Source organism: Oryctolagus cuniculus, chromosome 1, assembly GCF_051225735.1.
Source record: "Oryctolagus cuniculus isolate XC-2025 breed Fujian yellow rabbit chromosome 1, ASM5122573v1, whole genome shotgun sequence".
In the NCBI taxonomy this organism is placed as follows: Eukaryota; Metazoa; Chordata; class Mammalia; order Lagomorpha; family Leporidae; genus Oryctolagus; species Oryctolagus cuniculus.
The window spans coordinates 233,875,245-233,895,803 of NC_142867.1; the positions used below are offsets into that span (position 1 = coordinate 233,875,245).

Below are 20,559 nucleotides of genomic sequence, written 5' to 3' on the forward strand. Positions count from 1 at the left end.
CTGGCTTCTGCTTGGCCCAGCCCCGGCTGCTGCGGCCATCTGGGGCGTAAACCAGAGGACGGGACATCTCCCTCTCTCTCTAACTCTGCCTTTCAAATAAACAAGTAAATAATAAAAACAACCAGAGAGACAGAGAGAGAGCAGAGAAGCCCGCAGTGGGAGCACTTTCTGGGGTCCACAGAGACATGGGAAAGTGAGGACCACCCAGGTAGCTGCCCAGGGCGCACTTCACTGCTGGGGGGCACGCAGGACAGCGCCCAGAGACTGACCTCAGGGCCCAGTTGTCTCGGGCTGGGTGAGCAGGTGGTGTGTAACTCGCTGCAACCCCGGGGCAATGCATCTGTGTTTACCAACGCCACCAAAACTTAAAGAAAAAAATTTTTTGAGAAGGGGGCTGGGATTGAGTTCCCATCCACCTGGTCACTCCCCCAAATCCCCAGGCCAGGAGCCTGGAACTCAACCTGCGCCTCCCACGTGGGTGGCAGGGACCCACCTGCTGCCTCCCAGGGTGTGCACAGGTCCGAAAGCGACAGGAGGCGCCGGAGCCAAGAACCAAAGCCATCCCAACCCATATCTTCCCCACTAAGCCTCTCTTAGAGAAGGCAGCCAGGCACTCCCGGGCGCGTCCACCAGGTGGGGGTGAGCGCGAAGGGACGGCGCGGCCCGGGCGGAGGCTGGGGGCCCAGATGCCCTGTCCCGCCCCGTCCCTCCCCGCCGGCCTCCAGCGCGCCCCACGGGAAGGCGGTGCCGTCCAGCCGCGCGAGCCGGCCGGGAGCGCACGGGCGTCGGGGCTGCGCGCCATGGCGGTGGCAGCGCTGCTGCTGGGCTTGGCGTTGGCGGCGCCGCGCGCGGTGGGCGCAGACATGGGCGCGTGCTATGACGGCGCGGGGCGGCCGCAGCGCTGCCTGCCCGTGTTCGAGAACGCGGCGTTCGGCCGGCGCGCCGAGGCCTCGCACACGTGCGGGAGCCCGCCCGAGGACTTCTGCCCGCACGTGGGCGCGCCGGGCGCGGGGGCGCAGTGCCAGCGCTGCGACGCCGCCGACCCCCTGCGCCACCACAACGCCTCCTACCTCACCGACTTCCACAGCCCGGACGAGAGCACCTGGTGGCAGAGCCCGACCATGGCCTTGGGCGTGCAGTACCCCACCTCGGTCAACCTGACGCTGCGCCTGGGTAAGCGCGGGGCCCGCGGGCGGAGGCTGGGGTCCCGGGGACCTGGTCCCCGTTGGTGGCTGCAGGACAGACCGGGAGGGGTGCCGCTTGCGGCTGGCGGGGCAGGAGACCCCGGAGGGCAGTTAGCAGCCCGCTCAGGGGGGCGGGGGGCAGCGCGGGTTCCAGGCGCTGGGCTGCTTTGATCTCCAGACAAGGGGTCCTGACCTAGGCTGCACTGCCGACTCCCTGCGGGGGCTCGGTGGGTCTTGGAGGCTGGGGCAGGCCGTGGGTGTGTTCATGCTGAGCAGAGGGGGCACTGGAGACTTCGGGGCAGCAGGAGCCAGCTTGGTCCTGCGGTTGGGTAGCTGGGCGGGTTGCCAGGGCCTCTGCCCGTCCCCTCTCCCCATCCTCCCCGGAGCCCCACGCCCTTGGATCCCCAGGAATGAGAGCTGGGAGTCTCCACCCAGCCCTTCCCTCTTGCCCTTCCCCCAGTGCAGGGACTTGGACGGCTGCCTGCCGGTCCTCCTCCTGTCCAGTCCAGTGTCCCCCGCAGGCCTCTGCCACGCACTGGGCACCTGTCCTGAGAGCTTTGGCAACTTGAAGGTTGGTTGGTTGGTTTGTTTTTTGAGAGGTAGAAAGAATGAGAGAGAGAGAGAGACAGCTTGCTCTTGTCCACTGGTTCACTCCCCTAATGCCGGCAACAGCTGGGCTGGGCTTCGGCTGAAGACACAGTGCCTGCCAGGCCTCCTACGTGGGTGGCTGGAAGCCGCCGCCTGCCACCTCCTGGGGTCTGCATTGGTGGGAAGCTGGACCCAGAATCCCCAGCTGCTGCAAGGTGGGGCGCGGGCATCTCAGCCGCACAGCTACGTGCCTGCTCTCCAAGTATGCGTATAACTCGTGTTGGCTGCTAAAGCTGACCGGGCTATTTCTAGGCCGTCTGTCCTACTGAGAGTGAAGATTCATGCATTTTGCTGCCGAAGGCTCATCGGAGTCCAGCCTGCAGCCCCAGAGCCGCTGGGGGTGTATACATGGCTTGGGATGTCCGTCCCAGCTCTGCAAAGTTCTGAATTCCAAGACATCTGGGGCCCGACAGTTTGGCTAAGGGGTGGCAGAACTGCGTCCCGTCTTTCAGATGGGAGACTCGGGGAAGTTGCGTGTCTTGCCCGAAGGCAGGCAGCCTGGCTGTGGCCAGCCCTGTCAGCCATCAGAGCAGGAAGTCCTTGACGTGAGCTCTGGCACCCGCAGCCCACTTGGCTTCCCCTTGGCCTGGGTGACAGAGCCCTGGGGAGGGCTGTGGAATGACCTTGGAGTGGGGGCAAGGACAGGACAGGCGGGAGCTGGTTGAGACCCCCCAGGGAGCTCAGGCCCCGCCCTCGGCACCTTCTCTCGGCCTGTGTTCTGGATGGTCAGGGAAGACCGGAAGCCCGTGGGGAAGGAGGAGGCTGGGGACGCTGGCTCGGGGGGACAGGCAGGACCCCCGGCCACAGGGGAAGGAGTCTGGGATGGGGAGTCTGTTGTGGGGAAGGCACACCGCTCCCTGGCGAAGTGTGTCACTTGTGTTGGTGGAACCAGCGGCAAGGGGGTCCAGGTCAGGACAAACAGAGCAGGAGCGGGTGGGGGATGTCTCGGTCTTTGGATTTGGGGGCAGCTCCCGAGGACTGACTGAGCACTGACTGCAGGCCGGCCCGGGGTTCGAGCTCCGGGGACGACCTAATGTTGCCTGAAACCCTCAGAGGCAGGGTAGCCCTGACCCCATTACGGGCGAGGGGCCCGAGGCCCAGGGGGACCCCCTACTGTAAGTGTGGCATGAAGGTAGCACGTAGACTCACGCACACACACTCGTGCACATGCTTGCACACTCATGCACACATGCATGCCTCCCAGTGTGGCTTTCCCCAGGTTACTGTGTTGTCCCGGACATATGGGAGGGGTCCAGAAATGCCTGCAAAATGCAAGCAAAACAGAAATGAATGAAAGATGGGTGACGGATGCTGCCCCGCCCGCTTCCCCCACCCCGTGCTTCCGTGCAGACTGGGTTCTCTGCCTGCTCCTGGAGACAGAATAGGGTGGACGTTCGAGAGGGGTTTTGGACTCAGACCCAGCACAGCCCCTCACTGTGCAAGCGACCACCAGCTCTGCCCCTGTTTCCTCGTCTGTACAGTGGTGACGAGACTCGCCAGCCCTCGGGGGTCCATGAGCTTAGGTGGGAGCTGTGAGAGTCCCTGTGGGTGACTGGCTCCCGGCTGAGTGTCCCCCGTGGGTGGGCTGCACCGAGCGACAGAAATGCTCGCCCCGGCTTCCGAAAAGACATGTGACCCTGGGCCTGGTCGTGGGGCCCAGAGCAGCCCAGGCTTGGCGCGTTTTGCTTGCATTTGCCTTAGATTTGCTCTGGGTTAACTCTGGGTGGTGTCCCCTTAGGAGAAGGGAGGTCTGGGCTTGCTGGGGTCCCTGGCAGAGGCCCTGAGCTAGGCGGGGAGGCTCTCTGCCCCTCTTGGTCCTCGGGCCACCTCCAGGGCTCCATCCCCCACTCTCCCCGCTCCCACTCGTGGGAGGGGACGGCGGTGGGCCTGGGCTGGAGGTCGCTGCTTTCCCAGCCCCCTGTGGCTCCCGACATCTGTTCCAGATCCCGAGCAGAGCCTTCCTGTCTGGGATGAAAGGGCGCAGCGGGTCTGGCAGCTCCCAGCCCCTGGGCGGCCGGGGTGGGGGGAGGAGGCGTGGCTGGGGTGGAGGAGGTGCAGGCTGCAGGCCCAGAACTCCTAGGTCGGCATGGCGACTTGGCAGAGTTGGTTCTAGAGATGGGGAAACCGAGGCTCGCAGGTCGCCTGTGGCCACATGGGTTGGTACGGGGGAGGGACCGTGGGCCCCCTGACCACCCTTCCTGGCAAAGACAGGTGTCCCTGTTAGCCTGGGTCAGGAGCTTCCACCTTGGTCCTGGGAGGAACCCGCATCTGAGTAGTGGCTTTTGGGGGAGGGGATGGAGGGTTGCTCCTCCTGCCTGCACCCTTGCTTGGCGTGCTGAGAGTTCGGGATCCACACGAGGGCCCCCTGCACAGGTGTGCTGGGCCCCTGAGCAGGGCAGGAGGCAGCAGGAGGGACTCCTGCCCTCCCCCAGGTCCTGGTCCTCACTGAGAACAGGAGCCACAAGGGCAGGTGGGGCACAAGGCCACCCCGCGGGGCTCGGGGGCCTCCGGGGGATGGCTGGGATGGAGGAACGGTGTGAGGACACTCTGCCCTCTGAGGGCCCGCCCCTTGGTACCTTAGCTGCATCCGGCCCCGCCCACACCTGTAGGAGTTGGCGAAAGGCGAGAGGCGGCTCCAGGCTGAGCGGGGCAGGCGGGAGGCTGTCCTGAGACCCGCAGGGCCTGCACAAGACAATGGGGCTTGCTCACCCTGGGGAGGGTTGGGAGGGTTGACCCTGATCCGGGGCTGGACGTCACTGGGCGGCGGGGCGGGGACGGGGGAGCTGCTGGCTCCGGCAGAACCTGGAGCCAGCTGGGTCGCCTGAGCTTTGGCTCCATCGAGTCTTCCTGTTGAGTGGGCGGCCGTGTTTGCCTCTGCTGGGCTGGTGCTGGGGGCCAAGTCCCCCCTTCTTCTCCCTGGGGGTTCTGTCTGGAACAAGGGGCCCGGGGCAGGTCAGGGGTCAAGGCTGCGGCCCTGGGTAGCCTCCACCTCCCGCTCAGGGCCTCCTGGGGCGAAGCCAGGGGCCGCAGGAGTGGGACGTCCCGGAGCCGGGAGGGTGACTACAGCCGCATCGACCTCCCCTTCACCGGACTGTCCCTGGCCACTTTGCCTCCAGCTCTGGCCGTGTCAGCTGCCTCCCCGCCCCGGCCTGGCCGCGGCCGGGCCCAAGGCTGCCCGTTCCCTCCGCGTCTGCCTAACTTCTCGTAGCCCACATCTCATTCATAAACACAGCTATGGAGTCAGTGGGGTGAGACCGCCCTGGGGACCCAGCCACAGGCAAGCGGCCCGCCCCTCCTGGGTGTTCCGATGGCCCTGGCCCTTGCCTCCCGGTGGTCCCAGTCACAGTTGGGTGAGGCTAGGTTTGTTTGTGTCTGTGCTGGCTCTGAGCTGCCGGAGGGTCGCCTGTTTTCACAGCTGAACCCCCAAGCCCAGCCCAGGGCCCGCCACGCTGGGTGCCGGGTAAAGGCCGGCCGGCCAGTGAACAGAGCAGCAGCCAGACCTGAGCCGCGACTGGCACTGACGGCTCCGAGCGCATCCCTGGCGTTTGCTCCTTTAGCCCTGTGGTTGTTAAATGGGGAAACTGAGGCATGTGTTCATGTCACTAGCCCAGATAACTGGGCCACGGAGCCGCACACGTGGCCATGTGGGATTCCTCCCCAGGGAAGGACAGGTGAAGACCGAATGACTCCTCCACCTCGCAGTCGTGTCCCGGCCGTGGCGTTGGCAGTGGTGTGGCCTCCCCTGGTGTTGCCCGCTGCTGCTCGCCCCTGGGCTCCACCCCCGTCAGCTCCTCCCCTCCGCCCCATGCCGCCCTCCCACCCGGGGTGCCCTTTCCCCGTCTCATGCCCCGGCTTTGCCTCTGGGTGCCCAGAGCACATTCAGAACTCTCCCTGCGCCTCTGTCCCCGGCCCAGTCTGCCACCTGAGTCCTTGAGCGGCTTCCTGAGCGTCTGCCGGCCCTGGAGGTCCCAAGAGGGCTCCAGGCTTAGGGTCCCAAAGTGAAGGCACCTGGGTGCATGGCAGCCACATCCGTGAGAGCCACAGTCCCCGCTGGTGGATGAGTGGATGAACACAAGGCCGTCCGGCCAGGCCGTGGGATAGTACGTGGCCTTGGATGGGGGAAGAGGGTGCGTGGGCAGAGGCAGACCCAGCGGGCTGAATACCGACCGTGTGCTTTGTTGTGTGCTCAGATGCACAGCACAGAAGGTGGACTGGTGGTTGGGGGGGCTGGGAGGAGGGAACGGGGCAGCATTTCAGGTCGACGTTGGGCAGAGCCTGAGCTGGGTGGGGCGGTGGCCGCACCCCGGTGTGCATGTACTTAGCACCACTGAACTCAGTGGTTGAGATGGCACATTTTGTGTGATATGGTTTTCTTCTTAAGTTGATGTATTTATTGGAAAGGCAGAGTTACGGAGAGAGGAGAGACACAGAGAGATCTTCCACCTGCTGGTTCATTCCCCAAGTGGCTGCAATAACCAGGGCTGGGCTAGATGGAAGCCAGGAGCCAGGAGCTTCCTCTGGGTCTCCCACATGGGTGCAGGGGCCCAAGCACTTGGGCCATCTCCCGCTGCTTTCCCAGGAGCATTTGCAGGGAGCTGGATCGGAAGTGCAGCAGCTGGGACTGGAACTGGTGCCCACACGGGATGCTGGCGTTGCAGCTGGCAGCTTGGCCTGCTGCTCCATAATGCCAGCGCTGTGTTAAATGTATTTTTATTGTGATTTATTTATTTTGGGGCTAGCGCCATGGCACAGTGGGTAAAGCCGCTGCCTGCAGCGCCAGCATCCCATATGGGCGCCAGTTCAGGTCTGTTTGCTCTCTCCAGGTTAACCAAATAGACCCAGCCATTTCACTTCATGTTTGGAGCTAGACCCGGCCCAGGGATGGGGGAGCTGTGATGGGCACGGCCCGGTTCTCTTGGGCCCTCATGTCTCGTGTGCCGCACGGCTGCAGGGAGACCCTGATTCCTTCTGAGGATTCACGGTGCCCAGAGCTGCTGGGAGCCTGGGATGGGAGAGGTAGGACAGGAACAGTGGTGGCCAGACAGTGGGGCCCAGGGACCCTGCTGTGTCCCCCCCCCCCCCCGCCCCGACAGGCAGGGAGCGGCTCTGGCACAGCCACCACCACCACCACCGGGGGCAGGGAGGCCTCGCCCAGGCGCTCCCAGCTCAGTTCCCCACCCTGCCCCCTCCCACCCCATCCCCCAAGCCCCTGATCCCCAGATGGCTCCAATTAAAGGGCTTTGTTTTGTTTCCATTTTCCCAAAATAAGTCTCTCCGTTCCGAGATCATTCTGCTTGGTCAGTGCCGGATGTGGGCCGGCTTGGATCCGTGACTGTGCTGGTGTCACTCCTGATGGCCTTTATGTCCCAGCTGTTTGGAGCCCACGGGGCTCGGCACTCTCTGTCCCTGTCCGGGCTGGGCCTCTGCTGTGCTGGAGGCTGGGACACTGTCCCCACGGGCACCAGCCCCTTCTTGCCAGAGACCCAGAGCCCCGACGGACGGGTGGCCTGGTTCCAGGTGGTGACTCTGGGAGCCGCAGTCAAGTGGGAACCCAGCTGTTGTCACGGACGGGTCCTTTCTTCTCAGCCTCCTCGTCGTGTAGAGCGTCAGGTGTGCCACGTGCAAAAAGCGGGCTGCCCGGCACGTAGTGGGTGCTCACTAAATCTGGGCGTTGCTGCTGAGCAGACTCAGGGGACACTGCGGCCACGTTGTCAGGCCTGCCCGCCTGTCTCAGCTCTCACTGGATTATCAACCCCCTGGAGGCACAATCACGCTTTGTCTTTATTGTGTGTCTCATGAGCATTTTTTTTTAAAGATTTATTTATTTATTTGAAAGACAGAGTTATAGAGAGAGGTAGAGAAAGAGAGAGAGGTCTTCCGTCTTCTGGTTCACTCCCCAGATAGCCACAACGGCCGAGATGAGCCAATCTGAAGCCAGGAGCCAGGCGCTTCTTCCTGGTCTCCCTCGCGGGTGCAGGACCCAAGGACTTGGGCCATCTTCTACTGCTTTCCCAGGCCACAGCAGAGAGCTGGGTTGGAAGAAGAGCAGCCGGGTCTTGAACTGGCTCCCATATGGGATGCCGGTGCTGCAGGTGGAGGCTTAGCCTACTATGCCATGCCGCCGGCCCCTCTAGTGAGCATTTATTGGGCACCTACTGTGTGCGGGGTGCCGTGCTCAGCTCCGTGGGTGGAGAGGGATGGCTGATCTTTCTAGAACGGAGTAAAAAAGCTGAGGGAGGTGCCCAGACCTATGTGTGGCTGTGAGGGTGAGCAGCCATGGGCAGGGAAGGCAGGGAGAAGTTCATGCCGGGCTGGTTGTTGGCAGAGCTGTGAGTTCAGCCTGGCAGGTGAGTGGAGAGGGAGGAGGCACCGTGGTGAGGAGTGTGCCGGTGGGATGAGCAGGGCTGCATGAGAACCAGCCAGATCAGCAGCGCAGGGAACAGCATTCCCGAGAGAGGGACCAGCCTGGGGGTGAAGGAGCCGTGGCACGGCGTCACCCCCATCAGCAGTTGGGGACACACCTGTCTCAGTTGCCCTAAAGCCTCACGGGCCCCTGGAGCTAGCAGGGGTCTGGATCAGGCTGATTCCCTTGCCTGGCCAGCAGTGCCTCGGTCGCAGAGCGGTGATAAAGTTGCTTTCTTGGTCCTGCTAATGAACTTGTGTCACAAGAAAGTTCCTGCCGTGCCCATGCACGCGTGGTCGCTCACTCCTGGCGTGGCCTGCGTGAAGCTCTGGCAACTGCCTTTTCCCACGGAGCTCTGGCTGCCGGCTACCTTTTAAGTGGCTCCTGCTCGCTTCCCTCAAGGTGCCCGGCTGTGAGCTGTTTACCGGGTGGTCCGCCCCGCACGGCATCCTTTGTTTGGCTCACGTGTGGCTTGAACCCGTAGCTGGTTGCGGGGCCCAAAACCCCCTGGAAACCCGAGCAGCCCCCCAGCTGCCCCCCGTGCCCACCTCTGCCGGCTGCTCGCGCACCCCTTGCACGGGAGCAGGAGTGGTAGCGCCAGGCTGTGCCGCGACAGAACTCTGAAAAACATCTTAAAACAGAACGCGCCAGGGCGGTGGTGGCTTTCGACAGATTTTTTTTTTTTTGGTCAAAATGTGTTTTCTCCAGTTTTTAAATTAGAACAGGCTTCCCGAGCGAAAATTGGGGAAAATGTTGGAAGCAGGCGGCACACCGAGTCCTGGGCACAGACACGCGTCTCTGGCGGATGGCGCCCCTTCCCGCCTGCTCTCTCGAGAGTTTCCAGTCCAAGCTGGGTGATCCTGCACGTGCGCCCTCCTGTCTTGGTTTTCATTCGGCACCCCTCCACCCCACCCCGGCTTCCCCTGTGGCTCCCAGCGTCGCAGGCTGTCTGCCCCCTCCCCCTGCCAGCTGTCCCGGGCGCTCCCCTGTCCCTGCTGTGCCTGCAGGCTCCGGCGCGTTCCCAGGAGTGGAATTCCTCAGCCAAGCAGGAGTGTTCCTGTGGCTCTTCCTCCGTGTCACCAGCCTGCTTTCCCAAGGGAACAATGCACGCTGTCCCCAGCTTGTCTTGTCTTGTGAGCAAAGACACACAGCCTTTGCCGTCACCACTGGGCTCAGCGTGCCGTGCCGGTGGTGTTCTGTGCCTTGCCCTGTCTGCTGCCAGAACTTTCTTCGTCTTCCCATTCCCTTCCCCACCCCCTGGCACCTCCGACGCTTGCTCGCTGGCTCTCTCTCCTTCTTTCTCTCCCTCTCCCTCTCTCTCTCTCTCCCTCTCCCTCTCCCTCTCCCTCACCCTCCCTCTCCCTCTCTCTCTCTTTCCCTCTCTCTCTCCCTCTCTCTCCCTCTCCCTCTCTCTCTCTCTCCCTCTCCCTCTCTCTCCCTCTCCCTCTCCCTCTCCCTCTCTCTCTCTTTCCCTCTCTCTCTCCCACTCCCTCTCCCTCCCTCTCCCTCTCCCTCTCCCTCTCCCTCTCCCTCTCCCTCTCTCTCCCTCTCTCTAAGATTTATTTATTTGAAAGGCAGAGTTGACAGAGAGGGAGAGAGAGACATCTTCCTTCAACTGCTTGCTCCCCAAGTGGTCTCCACAGCCAGGGCTGGGCAGAGCCTGGAGCCCCATCCAGGTCTCCCACTTAGGTGCAGAGGCCCAAGCACTTGGGTCAGCTTCCACTTCGTTTTCCTAAGCCATGAGCAGGGAGCTGCTGGGAAGTGGAGCAGCCGGGACTGGAACCGGCGCTCACGTGAGATTCTGCTGTTGCAGGCGGCGGCGGTGGTGGCTGAACCTACTACCTAACCCACTACGCCCCAGTGCTGGGCCCGTTTCTGTCCCTGTGACTCTGGCCTCTCTGGGGACCTCGTGTCAGGGGGAGTCACACAGGATTTTGTCTTTCTGTGACGCTTCCTTCGCATCACGTCCTCAAGTTCACGCACAGTGCAGGGCTGTGCACCTGCCGCGTTCTGCTTGTGCCTTCTCTGCCCCTCTGAGCTGTCGAGGGTCTGCTGCTGTGAACTCAGAGTAGATTTCAGAGCAGATACCTCTTCTGGGCCCCGTCTCGTGCTGCGGGCTCTGTACCCAGAGGCGGAAGCGCTGGGTCGGCCGCGCAGCCCGTTTTTAGTTTTGCGAGGTACCGACAAACTCTTTCATGGTTACCAAGCCAGCGTGCGTTTCACCAACAGGTGCACAAGGATTCTTAGCCTTGTCACCAACACTTGCCATGTTCTGGCTTGTTAAAAGCCACTCTAGGGGCTGACGCTGTAGCGTAGTGGGTAGAGCCATCACCTGCAGTGCTGGCATCCCATATGGGTGCCGGTTCGAGTCCCGGCTGCTCCACTTCTGATCCAGCTCTCTGCTGTGGCCTGGGAAAACAATAGAAGAGGGCCCAAGTCCTTGGGCTCCTGCACCCGCGTGGGAGACCAGGAGGAAGCTTCTGGCTCCTGGCTTTGGATCAGCTCAGCTCCAGCCATTGCAGCCAATTGGGGAGTGAACCACTGGATGGAAGACCTCTCTCTCTCTCTAACTCTGACTTTCAAATAAATACATCTTTTTTTTAAAGCCACTGGAGTGGATGTGAGGCCAAAGGCGCAGGTGGACAGGTCGGCTTTGTTGGGGCGTAGTAAAGAAACAGCAGTCTAATGGTGGAGTCTGGTGCTTCACAATGTGGCGGCATCCCCTTGGTGGGGATACTGGAGCAGAAAGAGACGGCTGTCTACTTGGGGGTGTTATGCCGCGGATCTGTAGCCGACCTGGGTAAGAGGTGGCAAACACCCGGGGAGCCTGCCAGCACCGCCCCTCCTGTACCCAGCAGGCGGCACCGAGTGAGGGAGGCAGCCTGCCGCTGTCTGTCCCAGCCAGCTGTGCCGTGGGCTCCCTGCCGCCCTGTGAAACAGTCCCCCTCCTCCGGCGCAGGCAAGGCCTACGAGATCACCTACGTGCGGCTCAAGTTCCACACCAGCCGGCCTGAGAGCTTCGCCATCTACAAGCGCAGCCGCGCCGGCGCCCCCTGGGAGCCCTACCAGTACTACAGCGCCTCGTGCCTCAGGACCTACGGCCAGCCCGAGGGCCACTACCTGCGCCCCGGCCAGGACGAGCGCGTGGCCTTCTGCACCTCCGAGTTCAGCGACATCTCCCCGCTGAGTGGCGGCAACGTGGCCTTCTCCACCCTGGAGGGCCGGCCCAGTGCCTACAACTTCGAGGATAGCCTGGCTCTGCAGGTGGGCGGGGCAGGGCTGGGGGTGGGCGGGGCAGAGCTGGGGAGGGCACTGGGCAGCAGGTGGGCGGGGCAGAGCTGGGGAGGGCACTGGGCAGCAGGTGGGCGGGGCAGAGCTGGGGAGGGCACTGGGCAGCAGGTGGGCGGGGCAGAGCTGGGGAGGGCACTGGGCAGCAGGTGGGCGGGGCAGGGCTGGGGGTGGCACTGGGCAGCAGGTGGGCGGGGCAGAGCTGGGGGTGGGCGGGGCAGAGCTGGGGAGGGCACTGGGCTGCAGGTGGGCAGGGCAGAGCTGGGGGTGGGCGGGGCAGAGCTGGGGAGGGCACTGGGCTGCAGGTGGGATGCTTGCGTGGGGGGGACACAGGGCACAGAAGACCCCTTGTTTTTTGTTTTGTGTGTTTTAAAGATTTCTGTATTTGAAAGGCATAGTTACAGAGAGAGGGAGGGGGAGAATCTTCCTTCTACTGGTTCACCCTCCAAATGGCTGCAATGGCTGGGGCTGGGCCAGGGTGAAGCCAGAAGCTTCTTCCGGGTCTCCCACGCGGGTGCAGGGGCCCAAGGACTTGGGCCATCCTCCACTGCTTTCCCAGGCCACAGCAGAGAGCTGGATTGGAAGTGGAGCAGCCTTGGCTCTAACCAACACCCACATGGGATGCCGGCGTCCCAGGCGGCAGCTCAGCCGGCTAAGGCCGGCCACAGCGTGGCCCCGCCCCCTTGGTTTTCCCACTTTATGCCCCAGAAGCCCTTGTGTGTGTGAGTCTTCTGTGGATGCCGAGAGGGGAGCTGGTGGGAGACGGCCTCCCCACAGCTCCCAGAGCACCAGCCCGAGGGAGGCGCTGCTCAGACAGGGCGATCCCAGGGCGTGGAGCACAGGGCCAGGCCTCTCTCTGCACAGGTGAATCCTGTCCCACATGCAGCCCAGCCTGTCCCTTTAAAAATGTCCCATGACATCAGCAGGATTTTGTTTCTTTTCCTTAAGGAGCCCCCCCCACCCCTGGCTTGGGGAGCCCCCCACCCCCGGCTGCTGCTCCCCACTGCGGCCACGCCCCTACTCCCTGCAGAGGGCCTTGGGCAGAGGCTCCCAACAGGAGCCAAGGTCAGAGAAGGACGCGGACAGCATCCAGGGTGGACGGCAGCACCTGGGGTGGGCGGAACAAAGGCTGTGGCCCCGACTTTGGGGCCTTGGGGCCTCTGTCCCCCAAGGAGGAACCGTGGTCAGAAGTGAGTGGCGGCGTGAGCACCACCCGACCGCTGAGGCCGGAGCCGTCTGCCCTGGGGTCTGCCGGGTCCACTTCTGAGCCCGCTGGGGGTTTTCGCCCAAGTCGCAAAGCCTGAAGGGCTTCCATTTGCCCTCAAGGGACCTTCAAGGCATCAAGCAGTGCCCCCCACAACTGGGCTGAGGGACCCCGGCCCCCATCCTGAGAGATTTTAACCTCACTCCTTTATTGCCAGCATATTTGTAGACTGATGGAGGAGGTCAGAGCTGGAAGGTGGAGGCCGGGAGCCAGAGAGCGGGTCACCTACAGGCCCGAGACCTTGGGCAGTCCCCGCCTTGTCCGTGCCCCTGGTGTGAGAGGATTAGTGGGGGGATGCGGGAGGGCAGGCTAGCCTGGTGGTTAGTCGGACCCCCGAGTCAGATAGACCCGAATCCCAGCTCTGCCACGGGTGGCTGAGCCTCAGTCTTTCCATCTGTGAATGGGGATTCACTGGTTGCTGAGGACTTCAGCCCTAGTCACGCCCACTCAGCCACTGCTGCCCCTTCCGGCTAGGACAGCCACTTGGTTTGAATTCTCCGGGCGGCGCTTCTCCTGGGGGAATGAATGGAGTCACCCTGGACCATTCCCCACCCCTGGCCGTGGCTCCTGGCTCCTTGGCTGCTCCAGGGACCCCCGCAGCATCAGGCTCGCCCAGGATGACGTGGGTTAGAGATGCGGGCTCTGGGGCTGCACCCCGGCCTCTGCTTCGGAAGCCGCCTGTAACCAGATCTTTGGGGAAGCCTTGGCTGCCTCGGGCACTGACCCACTTGGATTTGCCGGTGCCAGCCCCTCTCCCCGGCGGGCTGCCCAGCGGGACGGGAAGACGCATTGCCAGGAACTCGTTTTCCGTCCTGATTGCTAAGCCAGGGGCCCCTGCGCGGAATTAAAATGCTGATTAATATTCAGCTGGAGCTGCCTCTGATTGTAACAGCAGGCAGAGGAAAATGTCAGCCTGCACGTGGGCTCCCCACGCCCCCTCGCCCGTGCACGGGGGAGCTGCTCATCCGCCATCGGCAACAATTTATGGGGCAGAACCTGGCGGGACCCCCAGGCCCTGAGTCCCCGCTCTCCCGGGCCCCGTGTTCTGCTGGGAGAGAGGTCGCAGCAGGAGCCCGGAAGGTCACTGGGACCTCCGCTGACCTCTGGAATGGGGCACAGGGGCGGCTCGGACAAGCCAGCCGGTGCGCACGGCAGGGCTGCTCAGGGCCCCGCCTCCTCGCCCCCTGCACCTGCACTGCCTCCCAGGCCTGGGCCAGGTCCTCCCCAAGACTCGTCCATTGCGGGGAAGTTGTTCCCATTTCATGGATGGGGAAGTGGAGGTGTCAAGACGTTGGGCAGCGTCCTCGAAGTCACACAGCCAGAGTGGCCAGGTGCCCGGGTGTGCACAACCCCAGAGCACAGCTCCAGGTTTCTGCAGACTTGTCAGGATTTGTCTGAGCTGGGCAGGCTGGGAGCCCAGGCCCAGGCCCCAGCTCTGCTGTCTCCGCCTCCCCCAGGAGTGGGTCACCAGCACCGAGCTCCTCATCTCTCTAGACCGGCTCAACACCTTTGGGGACGACATCTTCAAGGACCCCAAGGTGCTACAGTCCTACTACTACGCCGTGTCTGACTTCTCCGTGGGCGGCAGGTAGGCGGGGTGGGGTGCAGGAGGAGGCTGGGGCCGGTGGCGCTGGCTGGTGGCGTGCCCCCAGGGTGGGGGGGAGCAGGCTCATCCCCCCTCCTGCTGCTCCTCCCACTCCAGGACCCCTGGAGCTGAGGAGCGTGTGAGTGGCAGGAGGGGCGGGGAGGCAGACAGGCTGTGCCCGGGGGTCAGGGGGCTGCCCTTCAGGGGCCTGGGGCCTGGGAAAGGCAAGCGAGCCCTGGGCGGGCAGGGAGCAGGTGGGGGCAGCCGGGCATGGGGCCACAGGGCCCTGAGCCTGCGTTCTTCCCTTCCCACGTCCGGTGGGAAACTCTTACAGGATTTGGCCTGGGGAGGCCCAGGGTCAGAGTTTCATAACACTGCGGCTCTGGCCTGGCAGCCACAGTGGGGCTGGGGGTGGGGGAGGGGTGGAGGGGTCAGGGCGGCCTGGGCCAGGGAGGCGGAGCTGGGGTGGGAGCTGGGCCCACCTGGGAGTGATGGGGCAGGAGGGGCTGGGGCAGTGAGGAGGGGGCCCAGCTGTTGGGCTTCCCTGGGTCCCGGACACCTGGGTGCTGGTAGAGACGCTGGGGACGTGCTGGGGGCCCCTCATCTGTGACGCGGTGTCTGCTGTCTCCCAAGAAGGGGATGGGGGTGTCGGTGAGAATCCCCCCATGTGCGCGTGAGTCTACTCAGGAGGGGGCTCCGCCGGGATGGCCGTGGCCTTGAGCTCCGAGGCGGCAGTTGGGGCCGTGGGCCCGAGGACATCTGGGCCCCAGCTGCCGGAGCTGGACCACCCTCAGTCCCGCAGCGGGCTGGGGCTGGCTCTGGGGTGGGGACAGGTGTCGCATCATGTCCCCACTCTCCTCCCGCGGCTCGGAGGCTTCACACAGGGGGCAGGGATGCTCCCTGGTCACCTCCCTGGTGCCCTGCCTGGTGCCCGTGTCAGCCCTGCCATTGCCTGCCCGCCCTGAGCCCGCGTAGGAAGTGTGCAGTGTGCATTTCCCACACTGGTGTCCCAGGAGCAGAGCCGGTGCCGGGGCCCCAGCAGCGGTCGGCGATTCCTCAGTGGCCCTGGGCAGAGCCTGCGGCTTGGGGTAGGGGTGGGGGCACAGGGCGGCCACGCAGCGCTGTCCCAGAGCTCAGGGTCTCCGCCCAGCTACGGAGGACGGGCTTCCGCTCTCGTGGTCTGAGCCCCGGTTCTCTGCATGCAGTGGGCACTCCTGCCACCTTCCTGCCACCTCCCTCCTCCCTGCCACCTCCCTGTCGAGGCTCCAGCAGGAGGAACTAAGAGCAAGGCTGGGAGCCGGAAGCCGCGGTCGTCTGCGAGCAGCTGCCTCTGGTCACTCGGGGCGGGCTGGGGGTGATGGCCACGCAGGGTCCGCCCTGGCGAGTTCTCCACGTGGCTCCCTGGGCGCCTCTGTTCCCATGTGATTCCTCCTGTGCGTGGTGTGGGGACACGGGCCAGGGCTGCTGGTGAGGACAGACTGGTTTGGGATTTAAGGGGGTCCAGGAGCTGTCCCCTTGCAGGTTGGGGGCCCCCTTCTGACCCTTCTAGGTGCAGTGCAAGGAGAGGGGATGAGGTGACCTCCCTGGCCCCCCACGCCACTTCCCTGGGACCTGCAGCCCACCCTCTGCCAGGGAGGCCCATGACCTCTCCTGGGTCCTTCTTGCCCCTGGGTGGGCATTAGGCAGCCTCTCCCTGCCTCAGTCCCTCCATCTGTGGAATGGGCCCAGTGCGGTTGGCTCCCTGATACGTGCTGCCCCAGCGTGCATAGTAGGTGTTCAGTGGGGGACTTGGGCCCACACCTGCACACAGGGTTGCCGCACCTGCCCCTCCCCCCACCGCGGTCTCCAGCTCCCCCTCCTCCTCATTTCTTTCCCAGGTGCAAGTGCCATGGGCACGCCAGCGAGTGCAGCCCCGACGCCACCGGCCAGCTGGCCTGCCGCTGTCAGCACAGCACCACCGGGCCGGACTGCGAGCGCTGCCTGCCCTTCTTCCAGGACCGCCCGTGGGCGCGGGGCACGGCCGAGGCCGCCCACGAGTGTCTGCGTGAGTGGCCGGGGGCATCGGGGGCCAGAGGCTGCTGGCGCCAGTCCAGGGAACACACCCCCCAAACCTGGCAGGGGGCTGCTCCTGGGTGGGCCTGGCGGGCAGCCGGGGGTCCCTGTGCTGCTGTGGAGATGAAGAAGAGCCGCAGGGGGCCTGGGGGGGAGGCGCGTTTGGGCCTCAGTCCTCCCCTCCCCCGAGATGGCTCCCCAGCCCAAGTCTGCCCAGCGAGGCGCCCGCAGTGGGAGGACCAGGAAGGCCCCCTGACTTGTGCCATTGTGTTCACGGCTCCAGCCCCAGCTGCTAATTGAAGCCAGGCTGTTGCACGTCCACGGGAGTGCTGCCCTGCCCCCCGCCTCGCCCACAAGCCCCCCACAGCTCTTTGATGTTGCGGCCCCCTGTGGGATGTGGCCGTGACCACCTAACCTCAGCAAGCAGGGAGCCGGGAACGGTGCCGCCATTCCCTCTCCAGGGACCGACGTGGGGCTGAGAGCGGGGATCCCCTGCCATCCCTCCCAGCTGCCCCCATCCCGCCCAGGCCCCCCCAGACAGCCATATGCCTCGCGGCAGGCCCTGCACGCATAGCCGCTGTCGCTGAGTGCCGGGGCCGGCTGGCGCTGCCGCAGCTGGCAAGAACAGCATCTTCACACGCAGGCTTGGTCCCCGGGCCCTGCTGTCCCTTAGAGCCGGGGCGGGGCAGGGACAGCCTGTTCTGTGGGCCAGGGCTGGAGGAGCTGCCCCGGGGCCACCAGGCCCTAATGGGTTCCTGCTGCTCTGGCTGGCCCGCTCCGCCCGGGAGTGTCTGCCGGGCAGTGGAAGCCACGCCGGCTCGTGTGCTGGGGACCCGTGGCTGTCTCCATGGACAGCCAGACTGCTTTTCCCGCCGTGTCACATCTGTGACTTCTCGTCTGACCATGCAGCTGAGCCCGTGCAGCCCCCAGCCCTGAGTTCCCCTCAGTCAACTCCCGGCAGCCCCTGAATCTCGGGGCCTTGGTCCTGGCCCCATCACCCCTCCAGTGCCTGAAGGGCCCCTCTCCCAGCCCCTGCCTGCAGCCCAAGCACAGACTCCCTCGCCTCCACCCATTCCTGCTGAGACCCTCCCCTCCCTCCGGGCTGAGGGTCATGGGGGACGCGGCCTCTGGCTCCACGGCTGCCCCTACACTGCACCTGCGGCTGCACTGCCCACCGTGCCCCTCCCTGCTCTCGCTGGCCGGCACGGCCACTGGCCTCCTGTGCACACGCCAAGCCAGTCTGGGCACCCCGTCCTGCCTGCGACGCCCTCCCTGCTCCTGTTCGGCCTCCAGGCCCCTCGCAGCCCCGCGCCCTGGGGTTGGCGCGAGCGGCCAGCGGGCCTCTCACATGGAGGGCGGCACGAGGGCTGCAGCCAGGCCCACGCCGGGCTCAGGTGCAGCCCTCCCACCTGCTGGGCCGGGGTTTTGTGTGGATGGATGAGTGGCTTCATGACACGAGGGGGCCTGGCGTTCCCTGTGTGCCCGAGTGAGTGAGCGAGCCCACGGTCACGGGCGAGCAGCCACTATGACCGTGACGCGAGGGGTCCACACGCGTGGTTTTGGGGTGAGCCACGCTGCTGCTTCGGCCGCTCTGCCGTCTGTGACCAGGTCACTGCTCAGACCTGTTTGCCTGCCGTGGTCCCGCCTGTGCCTGCTGGGTTGGTTGGTTGGTTTATAACAAGGATTAGTGACTGCTGTTTGTTTATTTTTAAGATTTATTTATGGGACTGGCACTGTGGCATAGTGGGCTAAGCCTCTGCCTGCAGTGCCGGCATCCATATGGGAGCCAGTTCATGTCCCAGCTGCTCCTCTTCCCATCCAGCTCTCTGCTGTGGCCTGGGAAAGCAGTAGAAGATGGCCCAAGTGCTTGGGCCCCTGCACCCGCGTGGGAGACCCGGAAGAGGCTCCTGGCTCCTGGCTTCAGACTGGCGCAGCTCTGGCCGTTGTGGTCATTTGAGGAATGAACCAGCGGATGGAAGACCTCTCTCTCTCTCTGTAGCTTTACTTCTCAAATAAATAAATAAATCATTTTTAAAAACCCATTAAATTAATAAAAGATTTATTTGGAAGGCAGAGTTACAGAGGGAGAGAGGTCTTCCATCTGCTAGTTCACTCCCCAAATGGCCACAACGGCTGGAGCCAGGCTGGTCCAAAGCCAGGAGCCAGGAGCTTCTTCCAGGTCTCTTACGCAGGTGCAGGGGCCCAAGCACTTGGGCCATCTTCTACTGCTTTCGCAGGTGCATTAGCCAAGAGCTGGATGGGAAGTGGAGCAGCCAGGTCTCCAACCAGTGCCCAAGTGGGATGCTGGCACGGCAGTAGTGGCTTTACCTGCTTCGCCACAGTGCCAGCCCCCTCCACCTGCTGTTTTGGTATTATTAATGGTCCTCCTCTTGCTCTTAAGAGTGTCCCGTTTTGGAAGATCGATCAGTTGGTCTCTGTAGCCTTGATCAAGCTTGGCCTGAACGCCATCCTGGACCGTGATCTTGCCCTTCCTCCTGCTACCTGCTCGCTTGGCACAGGGAGGCTGGCTGGCACAGATTCCCCTCTTCACCATGGCCCTGGGCCCCTCACGTGTCCTCCCCGCCTCCCGCCCACAGCCTGTAACTGTAGCGGCCACTCTGAGGAGTGCTCCTTCGACCGTGAGCTCTTCCGCAGCACGGGCCACGGCGGGCGCTGCCGCAACTGCCGCGGCCACACGGCCGGGCCACACTGCGAACGCTGCCAGGAGAACTTCTACCGCTGGGACCAGCGGGCCCCGTGCCAGCCCTGCGACTGCCACCCAGCAGGTGAGCGGCCCCGCCCCCGCCCTGTGACTGCCACCAGGCAGGTGAGCGCCCCGCCCCTCCTGCCCTGTGACTGCCACCAGGCAGCTGAGCGGCCCCGCCCCCACCCTGTGACTGCCACCAGGCAGGTGAGCGGCCCCGCCCCCGCCCTGTGACTGCCACCAGGCAGGTGAGCGGCCCCGCCCCTCCTGCCCTGTGACTGCCACCAGGCAGGTGAGCGGGCCGCCCCTGCCCCGCCCTGCCCTGTCCCAGCCTCCACAGCGCCGTCCCCTTGCCCCCGCCCCGCCCTGCCCTGTCCCAGCCTCCACAGCGCAGTCCCCTTGCCCCCGCCCCGCCCTGCCCTGTCCCAGCCTCCACAGCGCAGTCCCCTTGCCCCCACCCCGCCCTGCCCTGTCCCAGCGTCCACAGCGCTGTCCCCTTGCCCCCGCAGGCTCCCTGAGCCTCCAGTGTGATGCTGAGGGCTCCTGCACCTGCAGACCCACCGTGACCGGCTGGAAGTGTGACCGCTGCCTGCCTGGGTTCCACTCGCTCAGCGAGGGAGGCTGCAGGTGAGGGGTGCAGGGAGTGGGTGTGGGTGGCCAGCGCTGGGCTGGACCACGGGAAGCAGGAGGGAGGGGACGGTGGCTGGTGCGCCCTCCTCCCTGTCTGCTGCTCCCGCACGCCATCCTGGTGAGGACCAGGCGCTCCCACGGCCTGCGGAAGGGAGAGGCATAAACACAACTATGAGACGGGGGTGCCGAGTCCAGCGCAAGGCCAGTGGGTCTCAGGGTCGAGGGTGGGCTTCCTGGAGGAGGCACAGAGACCTGATGAGTGAGGCCGGCAGGGAGAGAAGGGAGGAATGGGAGGGAACAGTGTTCCAGGCAGAGGGAAGGGCGTGGCGAGGACTCAGAGGCCAATGCAAGCTGAGGCTCGGCACCTGTGGGCAGGGCGGGTGGGTGTGCAGATGGGGAGCCCGGCTGGGCCTCGGGAGAAACCGAGGACCACCGTGACATAGGAGGGGGCCGCAGCAGGAGGAGGCCACGGAGGGGCGGGGGCCCAGGCAGACTCCAGGGCCCCGTGCAAGGCTGCTCCCGGCGTCTGGACTGGGGGTGTGCAACGGGCTGGTGCGGGGGAGGCTGAGCAGGGAGGGCCCGAGTTGTGGACCCGAGTCTCTGGCTCCCACTGGGGCAGCTGGGGCGAAAGAGCCAGGCAGGGCCGGACCAGGGCGTGGTCCGCAGAGGCAGGGTCTGACACAGTTGCCCTCTTGCCGGGGAGGATACACAACCATCCAAAAAACACAGCTCTCACGAGTTCAGAGGAAGCGCTGTGAAACGAACTTGGCTTTGGTTAATAACAACAGTCTTGCATCTCGC

The 20,559-nt window shown here is 64.5% G+C and overlaps 1 protein-coding gene across 1 annotated transcript in view; it reads left to right on the plus strand.

Annotated features, from left to right (window-relative positions):
* Nucleotides 1–733: 733 nt before the first annotated feature.
* The window catches only part of LAMC3 (laminin subunit gamma 3), a 56,045-nt gene continuing 36,219 nt past the window's right edge, over nucleotides 734–20,559 (plus strand). The window contains exons 1-6 of the mRNA XM_089321478.1: nucleotides 734–1,173; nucleotides 11,195–11,499; nucleotides 14,245–14,375; nucleotides 16,250–16,416; nucleotides 19,022–19,210; nucleotides 19,638–19,755. Of these exons, the coding sequence (XP_089177604.1) occupies nucleotides 801–1,173; nucleotides 11,195–11,499; nucleotides 14,245–14,375; nucleotides 16,250–16,416; nucleotides 19,022–19,210; nucleotides 19,638–19,755 (1,283 nt within the window). The 5' untranslated portion in view covers nucleotides 734–800. The remainder of the gene's footprint in view (nucleotides 1,174–11,194; nucleotides 11,500–14,244; nucleotides 14,376–16,249; nucleotides 16,417–19,021; nucleotides 19,211–19,637; nucleotides 19,756–20,559) is intronic.